General features: G+C 46.2%; 1 protein-coding gene across 2 annotated transcripts; it reads left to right on the top strand.

Annotated features, from left to right (window-relative positions):
• Positions 1-144: 144 nt before the first annotated feature.
• LOC121574728 (keratin, type II cytoskeletal 8-like) lies at positions 145-21,312 on the top strand. Of its 2 annotated transcripts, none has more exons than XM_041887276.2 (9): positions 145-643; positions 14,682-14,890; positions 15,135-15,195; positions 15,819-15,914; positions 16,521-16,685; positions 17,063-17,179; positions 19,124-19,344; positions 20,148-20,194; positions 20,350-21,312. In XM_041887276.2, exons 1-9 carry the CDS (start codon positions 374-376, stop codon positions 20,463-20,465), a joined length of 1,302 nt encoding a protein of 433 aa, XP_041743210.2. In that variant the 5' UTR covers positions 145-373; the 3' UTR covers positions 20,466-21,312. The 2 variants fall into 2 exon arrangements, with proteins under 2 accessions (XP_041743210.2, XP_041743209.2); XM_041887275.2 differs by having other exon boundaries at positions 17,054-17,179.
• The last annotated feature ends 103 nt before the right edge of the window (positions 21,313-21,415 follow it).

Raw genomic sequence — 21,415 nt, 5'->3', positions numbered from 1 at the left:
GTAGGAAGAGGAGAGCTGAATGGGGTGTCTAACTGGTTCTGCAGAGTGAGAATAACAGAACCAGAGGACCACCCCCACCTTGAGGAAGAGGAGTTTATAAGGAGGGCAGAACACCTGAGACAACTCACTGAGGTCAGACAGCCCCGCTGCTGTCCTGTCTTCTTCTGCAGCATCACTTTGATTCTCACTCCTCTCCCATCTCTGACTCTCACTCATCTCCATCTATCCGTCTCTGACTCTCACTCCTCCCCATCTATCCATCTCTGACTCTCACTCCTCCCCATCTATCCATCTCTGACTCTCACTCCTCTCCATCTATCCGTCTGTGACTCTCACTCCACTTCTCCGTCTCCTGTCCGTCTCCCCTTTCACCATGAGCCTGAGGTCCAAGCGTGTCAGCAGCTCCAGTGGCTCTGTGCGGAGACACAGTGGGGGCTTCAGTGGCATGTCCCTGGGTAGCGGCTCTCTGTACGCGGGGGGCTCAAATGGCTACCACAGCAGTCCTCTCCACTCAGTCTCTGTCAACAGGAGCCTGCTGGCCCCGCTCAACCTGGAGATCGACCCCAACCTGCAGGTGACCCGCATCCACGAGAAGGAGCAGATCAAGGGCCTCAACAACCGATTCGCGTCATTCATCGATAAGGTATGTAGTCACCACTGAGAATGATTAGGATACGTCCCAATGTTTATACTAGCTTCCTGCTTAGATTGACCAATACATTCATTCAATTAGAAGCCAGCTACACAAGCTACTTTGGTTTTAGTCATCATCATAGATGGCACTGATTGTTGTCTCTCTGTCTGTGTTTTGAATCAGCTACAAAAAAAGAGCGAAAGCTAGTTTGGTTTAGCCGTTGATTGGTTAAAGGGAGAACAAACAGTGATAGCCACCTGTGTCTGTTTTCATTGCATTGGAACATTAACCCATTTAATCCCATTGATCACAATAGTGAGACATTTTTATTATTATGCATTATTAAGGCGTCTATTATGATTCATAGAAGTTTCATGTGATTTCTCAAAATGATCACAAGACCACAAGCATACATCTACAAGGTGCACTTTTACAGACGAATTTGGCACCAGAAGTCCGTATTCAACAGCTTAAAAAACAAATACATTGTTGAAATGTAAAACATTTATTTCTAAATATAATGTTTAAAGTGTCTAGTTTACATATGTGCCTTCATTTTCATTGAATCCATGACACTCGTGGTTTAATATATATATATATATATATATATATATATATATATATAAATATATACAAAGGTATGTGGACACCCCTTCAAATGAATGGATTTGGCTATTTCAGCCACACCCGTTGCTGACAGGTGTATAAAATTGAGCACACAGCAATGCAATCTCCATAGACAAACATTGGCAGTATAATGGTCCGTACTGAAAAGCTCAGTGACTTTCAACTTGGCACCGTCATAGGATGCCACCTTTCCAACTAGTCGGTTCGTCAAATTTCTACCCTGCTAGAGCATCCCCGGTCAACTGTAAGTGCTGTTATTGTGAAATGGAAACGTCTAGGAGCAACAACGACTCAGCTGTGAAGTGGTAGGCCACACAAGCTCACAGAACGGGACCGCCGAGTGCTGAAGTGCGTAGGGTGTAAAAATCGTCTGTCCTCGGTTGCAACACTCACTACCTAGTTCCAAACTGCCTCTGGAAGCAACATCAGCACAATACAGTGGGGAAAAATAGTATTTAGTCAGCCACCAATTGTGCAAGTTCTCCCACTTAAAAAGATGAGAGAGGCCTGTAATTTTCATCATAGGTACACGTCAACTATGACAGACAAATTGAGGGAAAAAAATCCAGAAAATCACATTGTAGGATTTTTAATGAATTTATTTGCAAATTATGGTGGAAAATAAGTATTTGGTCACCTACAAACAAGCAAGATTTCTGGCTCTCACAGACCTGTAACTTCTTGTTTAAGAGGCTCCTCTGTCCTCCACTCGTTACCTGTATTAATGGCACCTGTTTGAACTTGTTATCAGTATAAAAGACACCTGTCCACAACCTCAAACAGTCACACTCCAAACTCCACTATGGCCAAGACCAAAGAGCTGTCAAAGGACATCAGAAACAAAATTGTAGACCTGCACCAGGCTGGGAAGACTGAATCTGCAATAGGTAAGCAGCTTGGTTTGAAGAAATCAACTGTGGGAGCAATTATTAGGAAATGGAAGACATACAAGTGTCACGGTTTCGGCCGAGGCTGCCTCTCTCCCTTGTTCGGGCAGGCTTCGGCGTTCGTCGTCTCCGGAATTCTAGCTGCCACCGTTCTATGTTCTGTGTTTCCTGTTTGATTAGTTTTGTCTGTTAGCCACACCTGTTTTGTGTTAGGTCTCATTATGCACCCTATTTAGTTCCCTGTTTGTGTGTATAGTGTTGTGTATAATTGTCGCTTGTCAGATGGTTGCGTAGCTGTGTTATTTTTCCAGTACGCCAGTGTTAGTAGTGTCCTCCTCTGTTTAGGAGAGTTTTGCGCACTGTGTTTTCGTGCGATCGTGTGTTGACGCCTGTGCGCGTCTGTTTGGCCTCCTGCCGTTTGTGGATTATTTTGCATAGTAAAGTCTTGTTGGACTGTACCTCTGCTTCTGCGCCTGATTCCCCACCACACCATCACTACATCGTTGACAGAATTACACACCTTAAACATGGAATCAGCGGGAGCCGAAGCAGCGCCGACGAGACTGGAGGTCCAGGTTCGGGAGCAACAGGAACAGATCCTCCAGATGGGAACCGCCCTGCAGGAGGTAATCACCACGCTCCGAGGCTGGGGCGCACCTCCAACACCTTCCTCACCGCCAGCCCAGCCAGCACCATCGGCCAGCCTGCCCATTCCAGCGCCAGAACACCGAGGGATCCGACTCGCTCTCCCGAGGGCCTACGACGGAACCGCGGCTGGGTGTCAGGGATTCCTCCTCCAGGTGGAGTTGTACCTGGCCACCGTACACCCGGCACCCTCGGGGCATGAGAGCGTGTCTGCCCTGATATCCTGCCTGTCCGGGAAGGCGTTGGAATGGGCCAACGCGGAGTGGAGGAAGATCGACGCCGTGAGTATCACCTACGACGAAGTTCTCCCCGCCGCTTTAGGGCGGTGTTCGACCATCCCCCGGAGGGGAAAGCGGCTGGGGAGCGTCTGGTCTTCCTCCGGCAGGGGAGGAGGAGTGCTCAGGAATTCGCGCTTGAATTCCGTACTCTAGCGGCTGATGCAGGGTGGAATGAGCGGGCCCTCGTCGATATATATCGATGTAGCCTAAGAGAGGACGTCCGTAGGGAGCTGGCCTGTAGGGACACCAGTCTCTCGTTCGACCAGCTGGTCGACATGTCAATCAGGTTAGATAACCTATTGGCCACCCGCGGACGTCCTGAGGGGGGTCCGTCCATTTCACCCTCCAGCGCATCCGAGCCGTGTCCTATGGAGCTCGGGGGCGCTGGCGCTAGAGATAGGAGGAGTCGGCAGGTGAGGGGGTCCATCCACTGCACCAACTGTGGTCGGGGAGGACACACCGCGGCTAGGTGCTGGGGATGGCCTCCTCGGGGAGATGACGACAGGTCCCGCACTGGGGATTCCCTCCAGGTGAGTAGGCGCCCCACTCACCCAGAGCTCACTGTTGCCCATTTTTGTATGCCTGTGCGTTTTCCGCAGGTGGCACCTCATTCCCAGTATAAGGCGCTGGTAGATTCAGGCGCGGCTGGGAATTTTATTGATAAGAAGTTTTGTTTAGAGTTAGGGTTTCCCCTTCTCCCTGTTGATGTTCCTTTTCCCGTTCACGCCCTAGATAGTCGTCCGTTGGGTACGGGCTTAATCAGGGAGGTCACGGCGCCACTTAGGATGTGTGCGCAGGGGAGTCATCAGGAGATAATTCAACTGTTTCTGATTGACTCTCCTGCGTATCCGGTGGTGCTGGGCATGCCCTGGTTAAGTACCCATAACCCCGTTATTTCGTGGCAGGAGAGGGCTCTGATGGAGTGGTCTGCTCAGTGTGTGGGTAGATGTTTGGGCGTTTCCATAGGGGCTACCTCGGTGGAGAGTCCAAACCAGGTGCCCGCATTGCACATTCCACCTGAGTATGGGGATTTGGCTATTGCGTTTAGTAAGGCGAGGGCGACGCGGTTGCCACCCCATAGGCAGGGGGATTGTGCGATAGACCTTCAGGCAGGAGCTGCGCTCCCACGGAGTCATGTGTATCCTCTGTCTCAGGAGGAGAAGAAAGCTATGGAGGTTTACATAGACGAATCACTGAGACAAGGATACATACGGCCGTCCACTTCCCCGCGTCCTCGAGTTTCTTTTTCGTGAAGAAGAAGGATGGTGGTTTGCGTCCGTGCATCGATTACCGTGGTCTCAATCAGATTACGGTGAAGTATAGTTATCCACTCCCGCTGATTGCGACCATGACTGAGTCGTTGCATGGGGCGCGTTTCTTCACGAAATTAGATCTCAGGAGCGCGTACAACTTGGTGCGCATCAGGAAGGATGATGAATGGAAAACAGCCTTTAGTACCACCTCGGGCCATTACGAGTATCTAGTCATGCCATACGGGTTGATGAATGCTCCGTCAGTTTTCCAATCATTCGTGGATGAGATCTTCAGGGACATGCAGGGACAGGGAGTCGTGGTGTACATAGATGACATTCTCGTGTACTCACCTACCCGTGTCGAGCATGTGGCCCTGGTGCGCAGGGTGTTGCGGAGGCTGGTGGAGCACGACCTGTATGTGAAGGCAGAGAAGTGTCTGTTTTTCCAGGAGTCGATTTCCTTTTTGGGGTATCAGTTGTCTGCGTCAGGGGTGAAGATGGAGGTAGACCGAGTGTCAGCCGTGCGTAATTGGCAAACACCAACCACTGTGAAAGAGGTGCAGCAGTTTTGGGGGTTTGCGAATTACTACCGGAGGTTTATCCGGGGGTTTTGGGCAAGTGGCAGCTCCCATCACGTCTCTCTTAAAGGGGGGCCCGGTGCGTCTGCAGTGGTCAGTCGAGGCGGACAGGGCGTTTGAGAAGCTGAAGGACCTGTTCACCTCGGCTCCGGTGCTGGCGCATCCGGATCCCTCTTTACCATTTCAGGTAGAGGTGGACGCGTCTGAGGCCGGTATTGGCGCCGTGCTTTCACAACGGTCAGGCGCGCCACCTAAACTCCGCCCCTGTGCCTTCTATTCCAAGAAGCTCAGCCCGGCGGAGCGAAATTATGACGTAGGGGACAGGGAGCTGTTAGCTGTGGTACAGGCCCTTAAGGTGTGGAGGCACTGGCTTGAGGGGCTCAACACCCTTTCCTCATTTTGACGGACCACCGTAACCTGGAGTACATCCGGGCAGCGAGGAGGCTGAACCCTCGACAGGCTAGATGGAGTATGTTTTTGACCCGTTTCTCTTTTAAGATCACCTACATCCCTGGGTCACAAAACGGTAAGGCAGATGCGCTGTCTCGGCGGTATGACGGGGAGGAGAGGTCCGTGGAGCCCACTCCCATACTGCCGGAGTCGTGTCTAGTGGCACCGGTGGTGTGGGAGCTCGATTCTGAGCTCGAGCGGGCATTACGCACCGACCCTAGTCCACCACAATGCCCGGAGGGTCGGAGGTATGTTCCGCTCGAGTGTCGGGATCGATTGATCTATTGGGCTCACACGTCACCCTCCTCTGGACATCCGGGTATCGGCCGGACAGTGCACTGTCTTAGTGCCAAATATTGGTGGCCCACGTTGGCCAGGGATGTGAGGGTTTATGTTTCCTCCTGCTCGGTGTGCGCCCAGTGTAAGGCGCCTAGACATCTGCCTAGGGGTAAGTTACTGCCCCTGCCCGTTCCACAACGACCATGGTCCCACCTCTCGGTGGATTTTATAACTGACCTTCCCCTCTCTCAAGGGAATACTACACTCCTGGTCGTTGTGGACCGGTTCTCTAAGGCCTGTCGTTTGCTCCCCATGCCGGGTCTTCCTACTGCCCTACAGACCGCCGAAGCACTATTCACTCATGTGTTCCGGCACTACGGGGTGCCCGAGGACATTGTGGCTGACCGGGGTCCCCAATTCACCTCCAGAGTCTGGAGAGCTTTTATGGAGCGGTTGGGGGTCTCGGTGAGCCTCACCTCGGGTTACCACCCGGAGAGTAATGGGCAGGTGGAACGCGTAAACCAGGATGTGGGCAGGTTTCTCAGAACATACTGCCGGGACCGGCCGGAGGAGTGGGCGAGATATGTGCCCTGGGCCGAGATGGCACAGAACTCTCTCCGCCACTCCTCCACCCAACTAACCCATTTTCAGTGTGTTTTAGGGTACCAGCCGGTTCTGGCACCATGGCATGAGAGCCAGATCGAGGCCCCCGCTGTGGATGAGTGGGTGCGGCGCTCGGAGGAGACGTGGAACGCTGCACACGTCCATCTGCAGCGTGCCATACGTCGACAGAAGACGAGCGCCGACCTACACCGCAGTGAGGGGCCTGTGTACGCACCTGGAGATCGAGTCTGGCTCTCTGCCAGAAACCTGCCCCTCCGCCTGCCCTGTCGGAAACTGGGTCGGCGGTTTGTAGGGCCATTTAAAGTCCTGAGAAGGTTGAACGAGGTATGTTATAGATTACAGTTACCAGTGGAGTATAAGTGTATTAACCCCTCGTTCCATGTGTCCCTTCTCAGGCCGGTGGTAGCGGGCCCACTCCAAGAACATGAGATCTTGGAGACTCCTCCGCCCCCGTTGGACATCGAGGGGGCACCGGCGTACACCGTGAGATCCATCTTGGATTCTAGACGTCGGAGGGGGGGTCTTCAGTATCTAGTGGAGTGGGAGGGGTACGGTCCGGAGGAGCGGTGCTGGGTGCCGAGGAGAGACATTTTGGACCCGTCGCTCCTGACGGAATTCCATCGGGGGTATCCGACGCGCCCTGCGCCGCGGCCTCCGGGTCGTCCCCAAGGCCGGAGTCGGCGCGCGTCTGGAGCCGCGCGTCAAGGGGGGGGTACTGTCACGGTTTCGGCCGAGGCTGCCTCTCTCCCTTGTTCGGGCAGGCTTCGGGCGTTCGTCGTCTCCGGAATTCTAGCTGCCACCGTTCTATGTTCTGTGTTTCCTGTTTGATTAGTTTTGTCTGTTAGCCACACCTGTTTTGTGTTAGGTCTCATTATGCACCCTATTTAGTTCCCTGTTTGTGTGTATAGTGTTGTGTGTAATTGTCGCTTGTCAGATGGTTGCGTAGCTGTGTTATTTTTCCAGTACGCCAGTGTTAGTAGTGTCCTCCTCTGTTTAGGAGAGTTTTGCGCACTGTGTTTTCGTGCGATCGTGTGTTGACGCCTGTGCGCGTCTGTTTGGCCTCCTGCCGTTTGTGGATTATTTTGCATAGTAAAGTCTTGTTGGACTGTACCTCTGCTTCTGCGCCTGATTCCCCACCACACCATCACTACATCGTTGACACAAGACCACTGATAATCTCCCTCGATCTGGGGCTCCACGCAAGATCTCACCCCGTGGGGTCAAAATGATCACAAGAACGGTGAGCAAAAATCCTAGAACCACACGGGGGGACCTAGTGAATGACCTGCAGAGAGCTGGGACCAAAGTAACAAAGCCTACCATCAGTAACACACTACGCCGCCAGGGACTCAAATCCTGCAGTGCCAGACGTGTCCCCCTGCTTAAGCAAGTACATGTCCAGGCCCGTCTGAAGTTTGCTAGAGTGCATTTGGATGATCCAGAAGAGGATTGGGAGAATGTCATATGGTCAGATGAAACCAAAATAGAAATTTTTGGTAAAAACTCAACTCGTCGTGTTTGGAGGACAAAGAATGCTGAGTTGCATCCAAAGAACACCATACCTACTGTGAAGCATGGGGGTGGAAACATCATGCTTTGGGGCTGTTTTTCTGCAAAGGCACCAGGACGACTGATCCGTGTAAAGGAAAGAATGAATGGGGCCATGTATCGTGAGATTTTGAGTGAAAACCTCCTTCCATCAGCAAGGGCATTGAAGATGAAACGTGGCTGGGTCTTTCAGCATGACAATGATGCCAAACACACCGCCCGGGCAATGAAGGAGTGGCTTCGTAAGAAGCATTTCAAGGTCCTGGAGTGGCCTAGCCAGTCTCCAGATCTCAACCCCATAGAAAATCTTTGGAGGGAGTTGAAAGTCTGTGTTGCCCAGCGACAGCCCCAAAACATCACTGCTTTAGAGGAGATCTGCATGGAGGAATGGGCCAAAATACCAGCAACAGTGTGTGAAAACCTTGTGAAGACTTACAGAAAACATTTGACCTGTGTCATTGCCAACAAAGGGTATATAACAAAGTATTGAGAAACTTTTGTTATTGACCAAATACTTATTTTCCAGGTCTGTGAGAGCCAGAAATCTTGCTTGTTTGTAGGTGACCAAATACTTATTTTCCACCATAATTTGCAAATAAAATCATTACAAATCCTACAATGTGATTTTCTGGATTTTTTTTCTCAATTTGTCTGTCATAGTTGACGTGTACCTATGATGAAAATTACAGGCCTCTCTCATCTTTTTAAGTGGGAGAACTTGCACAATTGGTGGCTGACTAAATACTTTTTTTCCCCACTGTAACTGTTCGTCGGGAGCTTCATGAAAGATGTAAAGCTCGCAGCCATTGGACCATGGAGCGGTGGAAACGCGTTCTCTGGACTTTGACTTTGGATATCAGTTTGACTTGAGCTAACCCATGAAAACAAAAAGTCACCTGCTCTTTCACAGCCGTGGTCACCTGATTCACCGCTCAGCTTACATGATATTTCCCCTTTCTCACGGAGTGGGTAACAGAGTTACAATAGAGGCTTTGTGCCTGTTTCTACGCTACAGATCACCAGCTCTACAGCTCTGGGTTTCCTGCAATAACAAGCTCCTATTCCTCGTAGGAGGTAGCCGAAACCTGAGATATCTCGACACAAATCATGCCCTAATGGTGTGATTCACTTGGGATGCAAAGCCCATTTGAAAGAAGTCATATAACAAGTAAAATACATTTAAAGACGTCAAATAACAAGTAAAATACATTTAAAGCACCATGTCCTATTTCTCTCAGCTCGGTGGTAACCTGATAAAAACAGGTCAGACGTGGTGTGATCATCCAAGACTGGAAAATTCCCTAAAGTGTTTAGGGAGGGAGCTTTTGTGTTGATCGCAGACAGTCAATAGGAAGAGAATACTGAGATCCTAGAAAGATCTCAGTCAGTTGTTAAAACCAGAATAATGAACTTAACATACAAGCACTGTTCTCTACAATCTGTCTACTCAGCACAGCTGATATCAAACAACTCTGGGAGATTGTCTGGGAGATTGCTTCTGATTGCTTCAAAGGTCTATTAATTAAACAGTTCACTCCCACATTATCCCACATCTGTTGCAAGGGGGTAATGATGTTAGTGAGAATATAGGATGAACCACAATAATTGTTTGCTAAAATAAAAATTGCTTGTCAAAAATGTTATGTAATACAATGGCAATCTGGGTTATAGGTAACAGTCCTACGCATGAACTGCCGACATTATTACGCATATTAATCGATAATGATGGAAAATATGATATGCAAGATATTTGAATGGATATATATAGTTAAATAGCTATATATACAGTATCTCACAAAAGTGAGTACACCCCTCACATTTATGTGAATATTTGAGTATATCCTTTCATGTGACAACACTGAAGAAATTACACTTTGCTACAATGTAATGTAGTGAGTGTACAGCTTGTATAACAGTGTACATGTGCTGTCCCCTCAAAATAACACAACACACAGCCATTAATGTCTAAACCGCTGGCAACAAAAGTGAGTACACCCCTAAGTGAAAATGTCCAAATTGGGCCCAATTAGCCATTTTCCCTCAAATATTTACAAAAATGTGAAGGGTGTACTCACTTTTGTGAGATACTGTATATATATTGAGGTGAGAGCATTGGAAATGCTTTTGGCGGTTGACCTGCTTCTGTTTTGTGGGTGGCACTATGTGCTGTTTTTGATGGATGGGTCCTGGCCTCTCGGGGGATGACGGCCCAACTTGGGATGGGGAGGGGTTTTAGCGGGGGAATTAGTGGAGAACAATTGGAGGGTTACTTAGTAGCAATGCAAATATCATGGTACAGCTAAATGGACAGTCAATCGCTATGGTATTTTTTATTGGTAAATTTACAAACATATGTAATGATAAATAGATTTGAAACTTGTATCCCATTATGGTATGTGGTGAAATAAGTATAGCCAGTTATACTTGTAATGGCTTAGCAGATAATAACAAAAGAAGAACAATATTTACATGGCTCAAAGAGAAGGAATATAATATCTATTGTTTACAGGAAACTCATTCAACAATTCTAGATGAAGTTGTTTGGAAAAAGGAATGGGGGGGGCGAAATATACTTCTCCCATGGGCAGAGAAACTCAAAAGGGGTGATGATATTAATTAACAGTAATTTCGATCCGAATGTGCAAATTGTCCAAACAGATACGCAAGGTAGATGGATTATGTTAAATATGTTAATGGACCATAAACAGATATGGCTCATTAACCTTTACGGACCAAATAATGATGATCCACACTTCTTTGAAAATATATATAATAAATTATCGACCTTGCAAGCAATTCAAGACTCTATTATTATGGTGGGAGATTATAATACCGTTTTAAATAGCGCAATGGACCGTAAAGGAAATCACACTACAAACAATCACCCTCATGCTCTTAAGGAAATCGTGAATGTCATGGATACAATAGAACATTAGAAAAAAAAAGGAATGCACTCACTCTGGATTATTAGTAAGATTGTCTCACCCAATGTTCAAGAATGGCCTTTTCCCCTTTATTCAGATTACAACCTCTCACTTTAAGTTATTTGAAAAGGAAATAATCTCCCAAATATCACTATTTCTAAAACAAGCCATAGAAAGTTGGTTGCAATTTCAATTTAATCCTCCAGAAACGACAGAACAAATAATGCAACAAATATTGTGGTTAAACTCAAATATACTAATTGATTAAAAAAAACTTATTTATTTTACAAATTGTTTAAAAAAGGTATAATCTTCGTAAATGATGTTATCGTTAGAACTGGTGGAGTTATGTCGCACATGCAGTTAACAAAAACATATGGAAATGTCTGCTCTACCCAAAATTACAACCAAATAATTGCAGCATTACCGCAAAAATGGAAAAGGAAAGTGGAAGGGGGAAAAAGTAAGGAACTTGTCTGTCGGCCTCGCATTAAAGAATATAATTGGTTAAAAAAATTGTGATAAATAAAAAAGTATACCAGTTTAATTTAAGGACCAAAGGATTGACAGCCGTCCCATATAGATTGCAAAATAGTTGGGAAGAGATTTTTGACGTACCAATTCCATGGCATAGTGTTTATGAACTGATACACAAAACGACGCCGGATTCAAAACAGAGAATTTTTCAATTTAAATTATTATATCAAAATCTTGCTACCAATAGAATGTTATTTATATGGGGGATACAATCTTCCCAGCTCTGCAGATTTTGCTGCGAAGAGACAATCATTACATCATTTGTTTTGGTACTGTCCATTTGTAGCTTGCTTTTGGACTCAGGTCCAGGAATGGCTGAAGGATTGCAATATTTTCCTGGAGCTAACCCTGCAGATAGCACTACTGGGTGATCTGAAAAGTCATAGTCAATCGATCAATAATATAATAATACTTTTAGCAAAATGTTTATTTTCAATTTATGATCTGTAGAAAGAGAAAGGTTCAGAACTTTTGTGACACATCACAATACAGTTGAGAAATATATGGAAAATAGAAATCTAATATGGATGGCGTTAAGAGATAGATGGGAGGTGTTGAATGGAGCTGAAGGATGGGACTAATAACAACAACTAATAACAACAACATAACTCATGTAAAGAATACTGTGTCCATAATAAGTATATAGGTTATAGGTTGAGAGCTTTTGTGAAAGAGCACAGTTAGAAAAATATGGCACATAGAAGCAAACCAGATGGACATCATGAAAATGATCGGAGGAAGTTCAGGAGTAAAAACAAACAAAATATAATTATTGTAGAATTTGACTGTGTCCATAAAATGTATATAGTATGTATGGGCTGGAAGTAGAGGCCTAAGCGTTGTTGTTCACTAGTTTACTCCAATTGGGGAAGGGGTGGTGGGGTTGGAAAGTAATGAAGGGAAATATCATTTAAAAAAGGATATGTGTGTGTGTATGGATGTATGTATATATGTATGTATGTATATATATGTATGTGTGTGTATATGTGTATGTGTGTATATATATATATATATATATATATATATTGTATATATATATATATATATATGTATATATATATATATATATGTGTGTTTATGTATATGTATATATGTATGTGCTGACCAACTGGTAAGTGTCTTCACTGACATTTTCAACATGTCCCTGACTGAGTCTGTAATACCAACATGTTTCAAGCAGACCACCATAGTCCCTGTGCCCAAGGACTCTAAGATAACCTGCCTAAATGACTACCGACCCGTAGCACTGACGTCTGTAGCCATGAAGTGCTTTGAAAGGCTGGTCATGGCTCACATCAACAGCATTATCCCAGAAACCCTAGACCCACTCCAATTTGCATACCGCCCCAACAGATCCACAGATGATGCAATCTCTATTGCACTCCACACTGCCCTTTCCCACCTGGACAAGAGGAACACCTACGTGAGAATGCTATTCATTGACTACAGCTCAGCATTCAACACCATAGTGCCCTCAAAGCTCATCACTAAGCTAAGGATCCTGGGACTAAACACCTCCCTCTGCAACTGGATCCTGGACTTCCTGACAGGCCGCCCCCAGGTGGAAAGGGTAGGTAACAACACATCTGCCACACTGATACTCAACACGGGGGCCCCTCAGGGGTGCGTGCTCAGTCCCCTCCTGTACTCCCTGTTCACCCATGACTGCATGGCCAGGCACGACTCCAACACCATCATTAAGTTTGCCGACGACACAACAGTGGTAGGCCTGATCACCGACAACGATGAGACAGCCTATAGGGAGGAGGTCAGAGACCTGGCCGTGTGCCAGGATAACAACCTCTCCCTCAACGTGATCAACACAAAGGAGATGATTGTGAACTACAGGGGAAAAAAAGAGGACTGAGCACGCCCCCATTCTCATCGACTGGGCTGTAGTGGAACAGGTTGAGAGCTTCAAGTTCCTTGGTGTCCACATCACCAACGAACTATCATGGTCCAAACACACCAAGACAGTCGTGAAGAGGGCACGACAAAGCCTATTCCCCCTCAGGAGACTGAAAAGATTTGGCATGGGTCCTCAGATCCTCAAAAAATTATACAGCTGCACCATCGAGAGCATCCTGACTGGTTGCATTACCGCCTGGAATGGCAACTGCTTGGCCTCCGACCGCAAGGCACTACAGAGGGTAGTGCGTACGGCCCAGTACATCACTGGGGCCAAGCTTCCTGCCATCCAGGACCTCTATACCAGGCGGTGTCAGAGGAAGGCCCTCAAAATTGTCAAAGACTCCAGCCACCCTAGTCATAGACTGTTCTCTCTGCTACCGCACGGCAAGCGGTACCGGAGTGCCAAGTCTAGGTCCAAAAGACTTCTCAACAGCTTCTATCCACAAGCCATAAGACTCCTGAACAGCTAATCATGGCTACCCGGACTATTTGCACTGCCCCCCCACCCCATCTTTTTACGCTGCTGCTACTCTGTTAATTATTTATGCATAGTCACTTTAACTCTACCCACATGTACATATTACTTCAACTACCTCAACTAGCCGGTGCCCCCGCACATTGACTCTGCACCGGTACCCCCCTGTATATATAGCCTCCCTACTGTTATTTTATTTGACTTCTGCTCTTTTTTTCTCAACACTTTTTTGTTGTTTTATTCTACTTTTTTATTAAAAATAAATGCACTGTTGGTTAAGGGCTGTAAGTAAGCATTTCACTGTAATGTCTGCACCTGTTGTATTCGGCGCATGTGGCCAATAAAATTTGATTTGATATATATATATATATATATATATATTGTGAGAAAAAAACATATGGGGGATTGGAAGTGATGCAGACAATTACATTGATGGAAGTTACAATCTATCTGAAATATTAAAGCTGATCTACCCCCTAAAAAAATAATTTAAAAAAATAATTAAAATTTTAAAATTTAAAAAAACAGTTCGCTCCAAGCCCATACATTACTGCAGAAAACACGTTTGGAAGGTAAAGGGCCACAATGACATGTCAAGACAAAATATTGCATTAATTTGAGGTGGTTAGTCCAACCAGGACTTGGGCCCAGGTCCCTGCGACTGTCAGCCCAGACTTAAACCATTAGACCAAGAGGTTAAAACAGAGACAAAGTGTTGTACCAGGGTCTCTATTAAAGTTGCTACAATGTACATGTAAATAAATTGGTCATTTAGCAGACGCTCTTATCCAGAGCGACTTACATGAGCAATTAGGGTTAAGTGCCTTGCTCAAGGGCACATCGACAGATTTTTCACCTAGTCGGCTTGGGGATTAGAACCAGCGACCTTTCGGTTACTGGTACAACGCTCTTAACCACTAAGCTACCTGCCGCCCATGTATTAGCAGACTACACTCAACATCTTCCTCCCCATGCTTGGACTGTTGCGACTATTTCATCAGCTGCACGCTTCTCGCTCTCCTCCCTTTTAGGTGCGTTTCCTGGAGCAGCAGAATAAGATGTTAGAGACTAAGTTTGACCTGCTGCACGGTGATCAGACGGGCCGCTCCAACATCGAGCCGCTGTTCGAGGCCTACATGGCCAACTTGCGGCGCCAGATGGACGTGGTCAACAACGATAAGACCAAGCTGGACGGAGAGCTGAGGAACATGCAGGGTCTGGTGGAGGACTTCAAACAGAAGTAGGAGTCTGTCTGTCTGTCTGTCTGTCTGTCTGTCTGTCTGTCTGGAGAGCTGAGGAACATGCAGGGGCTGGTGGGGGACTTCAAACACAAAAAGTCTCAATAGCCTTCAACAGATTTGTAAGCAACTGAGACAGAGCCAAGGAGCCTTCTTCAACCTATTTATTTAACCCTAAATGATGGATGCCAGAACCTTGCTACTGTGACCTAATCCAGTATCTCGTCACCTGTTCTTCTGACCTAGATACGAAGATGAGATCAACAAGAGAAACAATCTGGAGAACGAATTTGTAATCCTAAAAAAGGTGAGAACATCCCATTTCCCCAGTGACACCTTTGATTTTGTGTTTTCTTGGTGCAGTCTCTGAAGTTCAACACACATATTGGACTCATTTATGGACACAATACCACACTAAGACATCAACTTGATGTTGCGTTCAGCGATCCAGTGCAGCACCATGGGAGCGAGGGTAAGCTAGACAAACACTGCAGATGAAAGGACACAGAGAGACAGAGACAACAGTATGACCAAACCTGGCCCACTTTCTACGAGATGAAAAAAAAACGTTAAGCCCATAAAATATCATATCACCACTGAACAAGAACCGGGCCTGGGGTGTTTAGGGGAGACAGAGAACATCTCAACCAACCACGTCAAAACCAATTTCAACCTAAACTAGTAGCTTTGCAATGAAATGATTAATCTAAATTGCACCTGGTATGTTTCGACAAACAGTGGTAGCTACATTTTCGTCATTTAGCAGACGCTCTTATCCAGAGCAATTAGGGTTAAGTACCTTGCTCAAGGGCACATCGGCAAGATTTTTCACCTAGTCGGCTCGGGGATTCGAACCAGTGACCTTTTGGTTACTGACCCAATGCTCTTAACCGCTAGGCTATGGGTAACTACAGTTTGTTGTCCTTTCAGGATGTGGACTCAGCATACCTGGTGAAAGCAGACCTGGAAGACAGGGTGGGAGCTCTGACTGATGAGATCAATTTCCTCAGGACCCTCTATGAGGAGGTAAGGTCATCATCTGACTGATGAGATCAACTTCCTCGGGACCATCTATGAGGAGGTAAGGTCATCATCTGACTGATGAGATCAACTTCCTCGGGACCATCTATGAGGAGGTAAGGTCATCATCTGAATGATGAGATCAACTTCCTCGGGACCATCTATGAGGAGGTAAGGTCATCATCTGACTGATGAGATCAACTTCCTCGGGACCATCTATGAGGAGGTAAGGTCATCATCTGACTGATGAGATCAACTTCCTCGGGACCATCTATGAGGAGGTAAGGTCATCATCTGACTGATGAGATCAACTTCCTCGGGACCATCTATGAGGAGGTAAGGTCATCATCTGAATGATGAGATCAACTTCCTCGGGACCATCTATGAGGAGGTAAGGTCATCATCTGAATGATGAGATCAACTTCCTCGGGACCATCTATGAGGAGGTAAGGTCATTACTGTATCTACTATATTAACAATACAATACAATACGATACACAAGTGGTCCTGTATGGCGCAGGCAGTTGGTGAAAGGTTGTAGGCTCAAATCCGGCAAGGATCACATACACATACTAAAAAAACGTAGGAACACACTGCACTGTTTACATCCAGGAGCTGCGTGAGCTGCAGGCCAGCATCAGGGACACCTCTGTGGTGGTGGAGATGGACAACAGTCGCGACCTCAACATGGACCAGATAGTGGCTGACGTCAAGGCTCAGTACGAAGACATCGCTGCCAAGAGCCGAGAGGAGGCTGAGATGTGGTACAAGTCCAAGGTGAACAACAGTTGACTATTCTAGGATTGAAGTGGTTAAGGAGAGGGATTTTTGTTTTACTACATTGAAATCAATACCCTTTACACACTACTGAGCAATAGTTTGCTGAAACCACAGTACAGTAAAAGGACAATGTGAAAGAAAAATATCCCAGTCAAAGCAGTGTGGTTCGGCAGATAGTTGGAAGATAGTGCTAGAGAACTAGCCCGGGTACCAGTCTGTTTAGCAGTTTATCACTCCACTCCTTTCCACTCCTTGTCATGCTAAACATATATCTTTGGCATATGACACAGAGTACAAGGAGTGGAATGGTAGCTAAACAGACTTGTGCCCAAAGCTCCAAGAGAACTGGTCTTATTTTCCCTCAGTTTAACCAGATGGCCATCCAGGCCACCCAGTACGGAGACGAGCTGAGGAACACCAAGGGAGAGATAGCAGAAATCAACCGCTTGATCGGACGTCTGCAGAGTGAGATAGAAGCTGTCAAACAACAGGTTAGTTAAGTTTACTTATTCAACTCAGTTCACTTATGCTTTGACCGCTTTGAGGCACAGTAATATCAAACAAAAACTCTGGATGCAGCACATACCCTGTCGGATGGGATTGGATCTACTTTATGGGATAAAAGATTCAGCAGCCATGCCATGGAGTGTGCCACTAAGACTGTGTATGCCACTTGGTGTGATGAGGCTTAAACAAGCAAGTACTGCCATGGAGTTAATGCAGCCTTAACCCTGGTGTTGATGTCCCGTGGTGTACCAACCTGGAGAACCAGATAGCCGAGGCTAGAGGCCAGGGCGAGCTGGCTGTGGAAGTGGCTAAGTCTCTAACTCTAACTATACCTACAGTGGGGAAAAAAAGTATTTAGTCAGCCACCAATTGTGCAAGTTCTCCCACTTAAAAAGATGAAAGAGTCCTGTAATTTTCATCATAGGTACACGTCAACTATGACAGACATATTGAGAAATTTTTTTCCAGAAAATCACATTGTAGGATTTTTAATGAATTTATTTGCAAATTATGGTGGAAAATAAGTATTTGGTCACCTACAAACAAGCAAGATTTCTGGCTCTCACAGACCTGTAACTTCTTCTTTAAGAGGCTCCTCTGTCCTCCACTCGTTACCTGTATTAATGGCACCTGTTTGAACTTGTTATCAGTATAAAATACACCTGTCCACAACCTCAAACAGTCACACTCCAAACTCCACTATGGCCAAGACCAAAGAGCTGTCAAAGGACACCAGAAACAAAATTGTAGACCTGCACCAGGCTGGGAAGATTGAATCTGCAATAGGTAAGCAGCTTGGTTTGAAGAAATCAACTGTGGGAGCAATTATTAGGAAATGGAAGACATACAAGACCACTGATAATCTCCCTCGATCTGGGGCTCCACGCAAGATCTCACCCCGTGGTGTCAAAATGATCACAAGAACGGTGAGCAAAAATCCCAGAACCCCACGGGGGACCTAGTGAATGACCTGCAGAGAGCTGGGACCAAAGTAACAAAGCCTACCATCAGTAACACACTACGCCGCCAGGGACTCAAATCCTGCAGTGCTAGACGTGTCCCCCTGCTTAAGCCAGTACATGTCCAGGCCCGTCTGAAGTTTGCTAGAGTGCATCCAGAAGAGGATTGGGATAATGTCATATGGTCAGATGAAACCAAAATATAACTTTTTGGTAAAAACTCAACTTGTCGTGTTTGGAGGACAAAGAATGCTGAGTTGCATCCAAAGAACACCATACCTACTGTGAAGCATGGGAGTGAAAACATCATACTTTGGGGCTGTTTTTCTGCAAAAGGACCAGGACGACTGATCCGTGTAAAGGAAAGAATGAATGGGGCCATGTATCGTGAGATTTTGAGTGAAAACCTTCCATCAGCAAGGGCATTGAAGATGAAACGTGGCTGGGTCTTTCAGCATGACAATGATCCCAAACACACTGCCCGGGCAACGAAGGAGTGGCTTCGTAAGAAGCATTTCAAGGTCCTGGAGTCTCCAGATCTCAACCCCATAGAAAATCTTTGGAGGGGAGTTGAAAGTCTGTGTTGCCCAGCGACAGCCCCAAAACATCACTGCTCTAGAGGAGATCTGCATGGAGGAATGGGCCAAAATACCAGCAACAGTGTGTGAAAACCTTGTGAAGACTTACAGAAAACGTTTGACCTGTGTCATTGCCAACAAAGGGTATATAACAAAGTATTGAGAAACTTTTGTTATTGACCAAATACTTATTTTCCACCATAATTTGCAAATAAATTCATAAAAAATCCTACAATGTGATTTTCTGGATTTTTTTTCCTCATTTTGTCTGTCATAGTTGACGTGTACCTATGATGAAAATTACAGGCCTCTCTCATCTTTTTAAGTGGGAGAACTTGCACAATTGGTGGCTGACTAAATACTTTTTTTCCCCACTGTATATATCCTGTAGCGAGCCAACCTGGAGAACCAGATAGCCGAGGCTGAGGACCGTGGGGAGCTGGCTGTGAAGGAGGCTAAGTCCAGGATCAGAGATCTGGAGGATGCTCTGCAGAGGGCCAAGCAGGACATGGCCAGGCAGCTCAGAGAGTACCAGGACCTGATGAACGTCAAGCTGGCCCTGGACATAGAGATAGCCACCTACAGAAAACTACTGGAGGGAGAGGAGGACAGGTAAGGAGGGAGAGGAGGACAGGTATGGAGGGAGAGGAGGACAGGTATGAAGGGAGAGGAGGACAGGTATGGAGGGAGAGGAGAACAGGTAAGGAGAGAGAGGAGGACAGGTATGGAGGATGAGGAGGAGGACAAGTAAGGAGGGGGAGGAGGACAGGTATGGAGGGGGAGGAGGACAGGTATGGAGGGAGAGGAGGACAGGTATGGAGGGAGATGAGGACAGGTATGGAGGGAGAGGAGGACAGTTATGGAGGGGGAGGAGGAGGAGGAGGAGGAGGACAAGTAAGGAGGGAGAGGAGGACAGATATGGAGGGGGAGGAGGACAGGTATGGAGGAAGAGGAGGACAGGTATGGAGGGAGAGGAGGACAGTTATGGAGGGGGGAGGAGGAGGAGGAGGAGGAGGAGGAGGACAAGTAAGGAGGGAGAGGAGGACAGATATGGAGGGGAGGAGGACAGGTATGGAGGAAGAGGAGGACAGGTATGGAGGGAGAGGAGGACAAGTAAGGAGGGGGAGGAGGACAGGTATGGAGGGAGAGGAGGACAGGTATGGAGGGAGAGGACAGCTATGGAGGGAGAGGAGGAGGACAGGTATGGAGGGAGAGGAGGACAGGTATGGAGGGAGAGGACAGGTATGGAGGGAGAGGAGGACAGGTATGGAGGGAGAGGAGGACAGGTATTATTATAGGTACACATTATACAGTATGGTGTCTATAGGTTGAGGTTCTAAACAAGGACCGGACAATGTGTGAAAAGTATTATCTGCCATCTTTTCACAAACTGAAGCAGCACACTTGTCTCTCAGGATTGGACATCAATCTATTCTCAACATCCAGTCAGTCTCCAACTACAGTAAGTGGTATATGTACTACTGAAAAAATACAGCAGTAAATGTACTCAATTTAATGCTATCCGCTGACTAGAATTACACCAAATGCTGTATTTTGAGACACAAAAGCAGATATTAGGCTCTAACCATTAGATTGCCACTGTTGTGTTCTGTCCAGGTTCTAAGAGTTCCGCTAATGGACGCCACAGCAGCTCCAGCTCCAGCTCCCCAACACCCAAACTGCTGATTAAAACAACGGAACAGAGAGAGAGCTCCAGATTCAGCTCTCACTAAAGACCCGTCGGATCCTTCTGGCTGAGGGTGAAGAACCATTATATAAGAGTTTATATCAGATCTATATCACATTTATGGCTTCTTTGTCTATCTACATTCAGTAATGAGCATGAGAGAATACCATAAGATCACGACACGATAGATGTGTGTTTGTAGCTAGAGGAATATAAACATTTGGTTGTTCTTACTGTAAAGAAAATAAAAAATATGTATCAGTATATAAAAATATGTATTTAGAGAAACCGTTTGGTCTTATTTCGAGCATACACCCTGCCGTGCAACAGCTGGGATAGCGGTCAAAACGGATTGTAGTGAGACAGTAGGCTAATAACAGCATCATCCTCATGCAGCGAGATAATGGTTCTTATGGGGTCAGGAAACAGGACACCGCAAACTGGGTTTGGCCACCTACTTTCTGTGTCACCGGTGCATGTGGCAGACAGGACTAATACAGTTGATTTTCTACTGAACTTTGTAGAGAGTTCTGTGAAAGTTTAGGATTCATAACATTATGAAATGTAACATGGCTTTGGAGAAGTAAAATCATGTGATTTTTTTTTCTGATTATGAAAACATACAAGATTCATGTATTATATTATCTGTCAGTTGAAGGTTCATTATTGTTTTCCAAAGGGCAATTCTATGGTAAAGGAACTACGCTGAGAGACTCAGATTTTTCACTTTAAAATGTATACCAAACAAAAAAACGTTGATTTCAAAGTTTAACAAACCATACAACTCTATGCACAAGGCCTACTTTTCACAATCACTGAAAATACACATTTACAGCAACTGTGCAGAAGAAATCACAGGAGGCTGCTGAGGGGAGGACAGCCCATAATAATGGCTGGAATGGAGTCAATGGGATGGTATCAAACACATGGAAACCATGGAAACCATATGTATGATGTATTTGATACCATTCTATTTATTCCACTCCAGCCGTTACC

This window comes from Coregonus clupeaformis, chromosome 10 (genome assembly GCF_020615455.1).
Source record: "Coregonus clupeaformis isolate EN_2021a chromosome 10, ASM2061545v1, whole genome shotgun sequence".
Classification (NCBI taxonomy): Eukaryota; Metazoa; Chordata; class Actinopteri; order Salmoniformes; family Salmonidae; genus Coregonus; species Coregonus clupeaformis.
This window is presented reverse-complemented; position numbering and strand designations above follow the sequence as displayed.

Excerpts from the sequence above, each read along its gene's own strand:
- LOC121574728 (XM_041887275.2), top strand. The coding sequence starts at position 374 with ATGAGCCTGAGGTCCAAGCGTGTCAGCAGCTCCAGTGGCTCTGTGCGG. Across the intron at positions 644-14,681 it reads TCGCGTCATTCATCGATAAG|GTGCGTTTCCTGGAGCAGCA; the intron begins GTATGTAGTCAC and ends CCTCCCTTTTAG. Across the intron at positions 15,915-16,520 it reads TCAGGACCCTCTATGAGGAG|GAGCTGCGTGAGCTGCAGGC; the intron begins GTAAGGTCATCA and ends GTTTACATCCAG.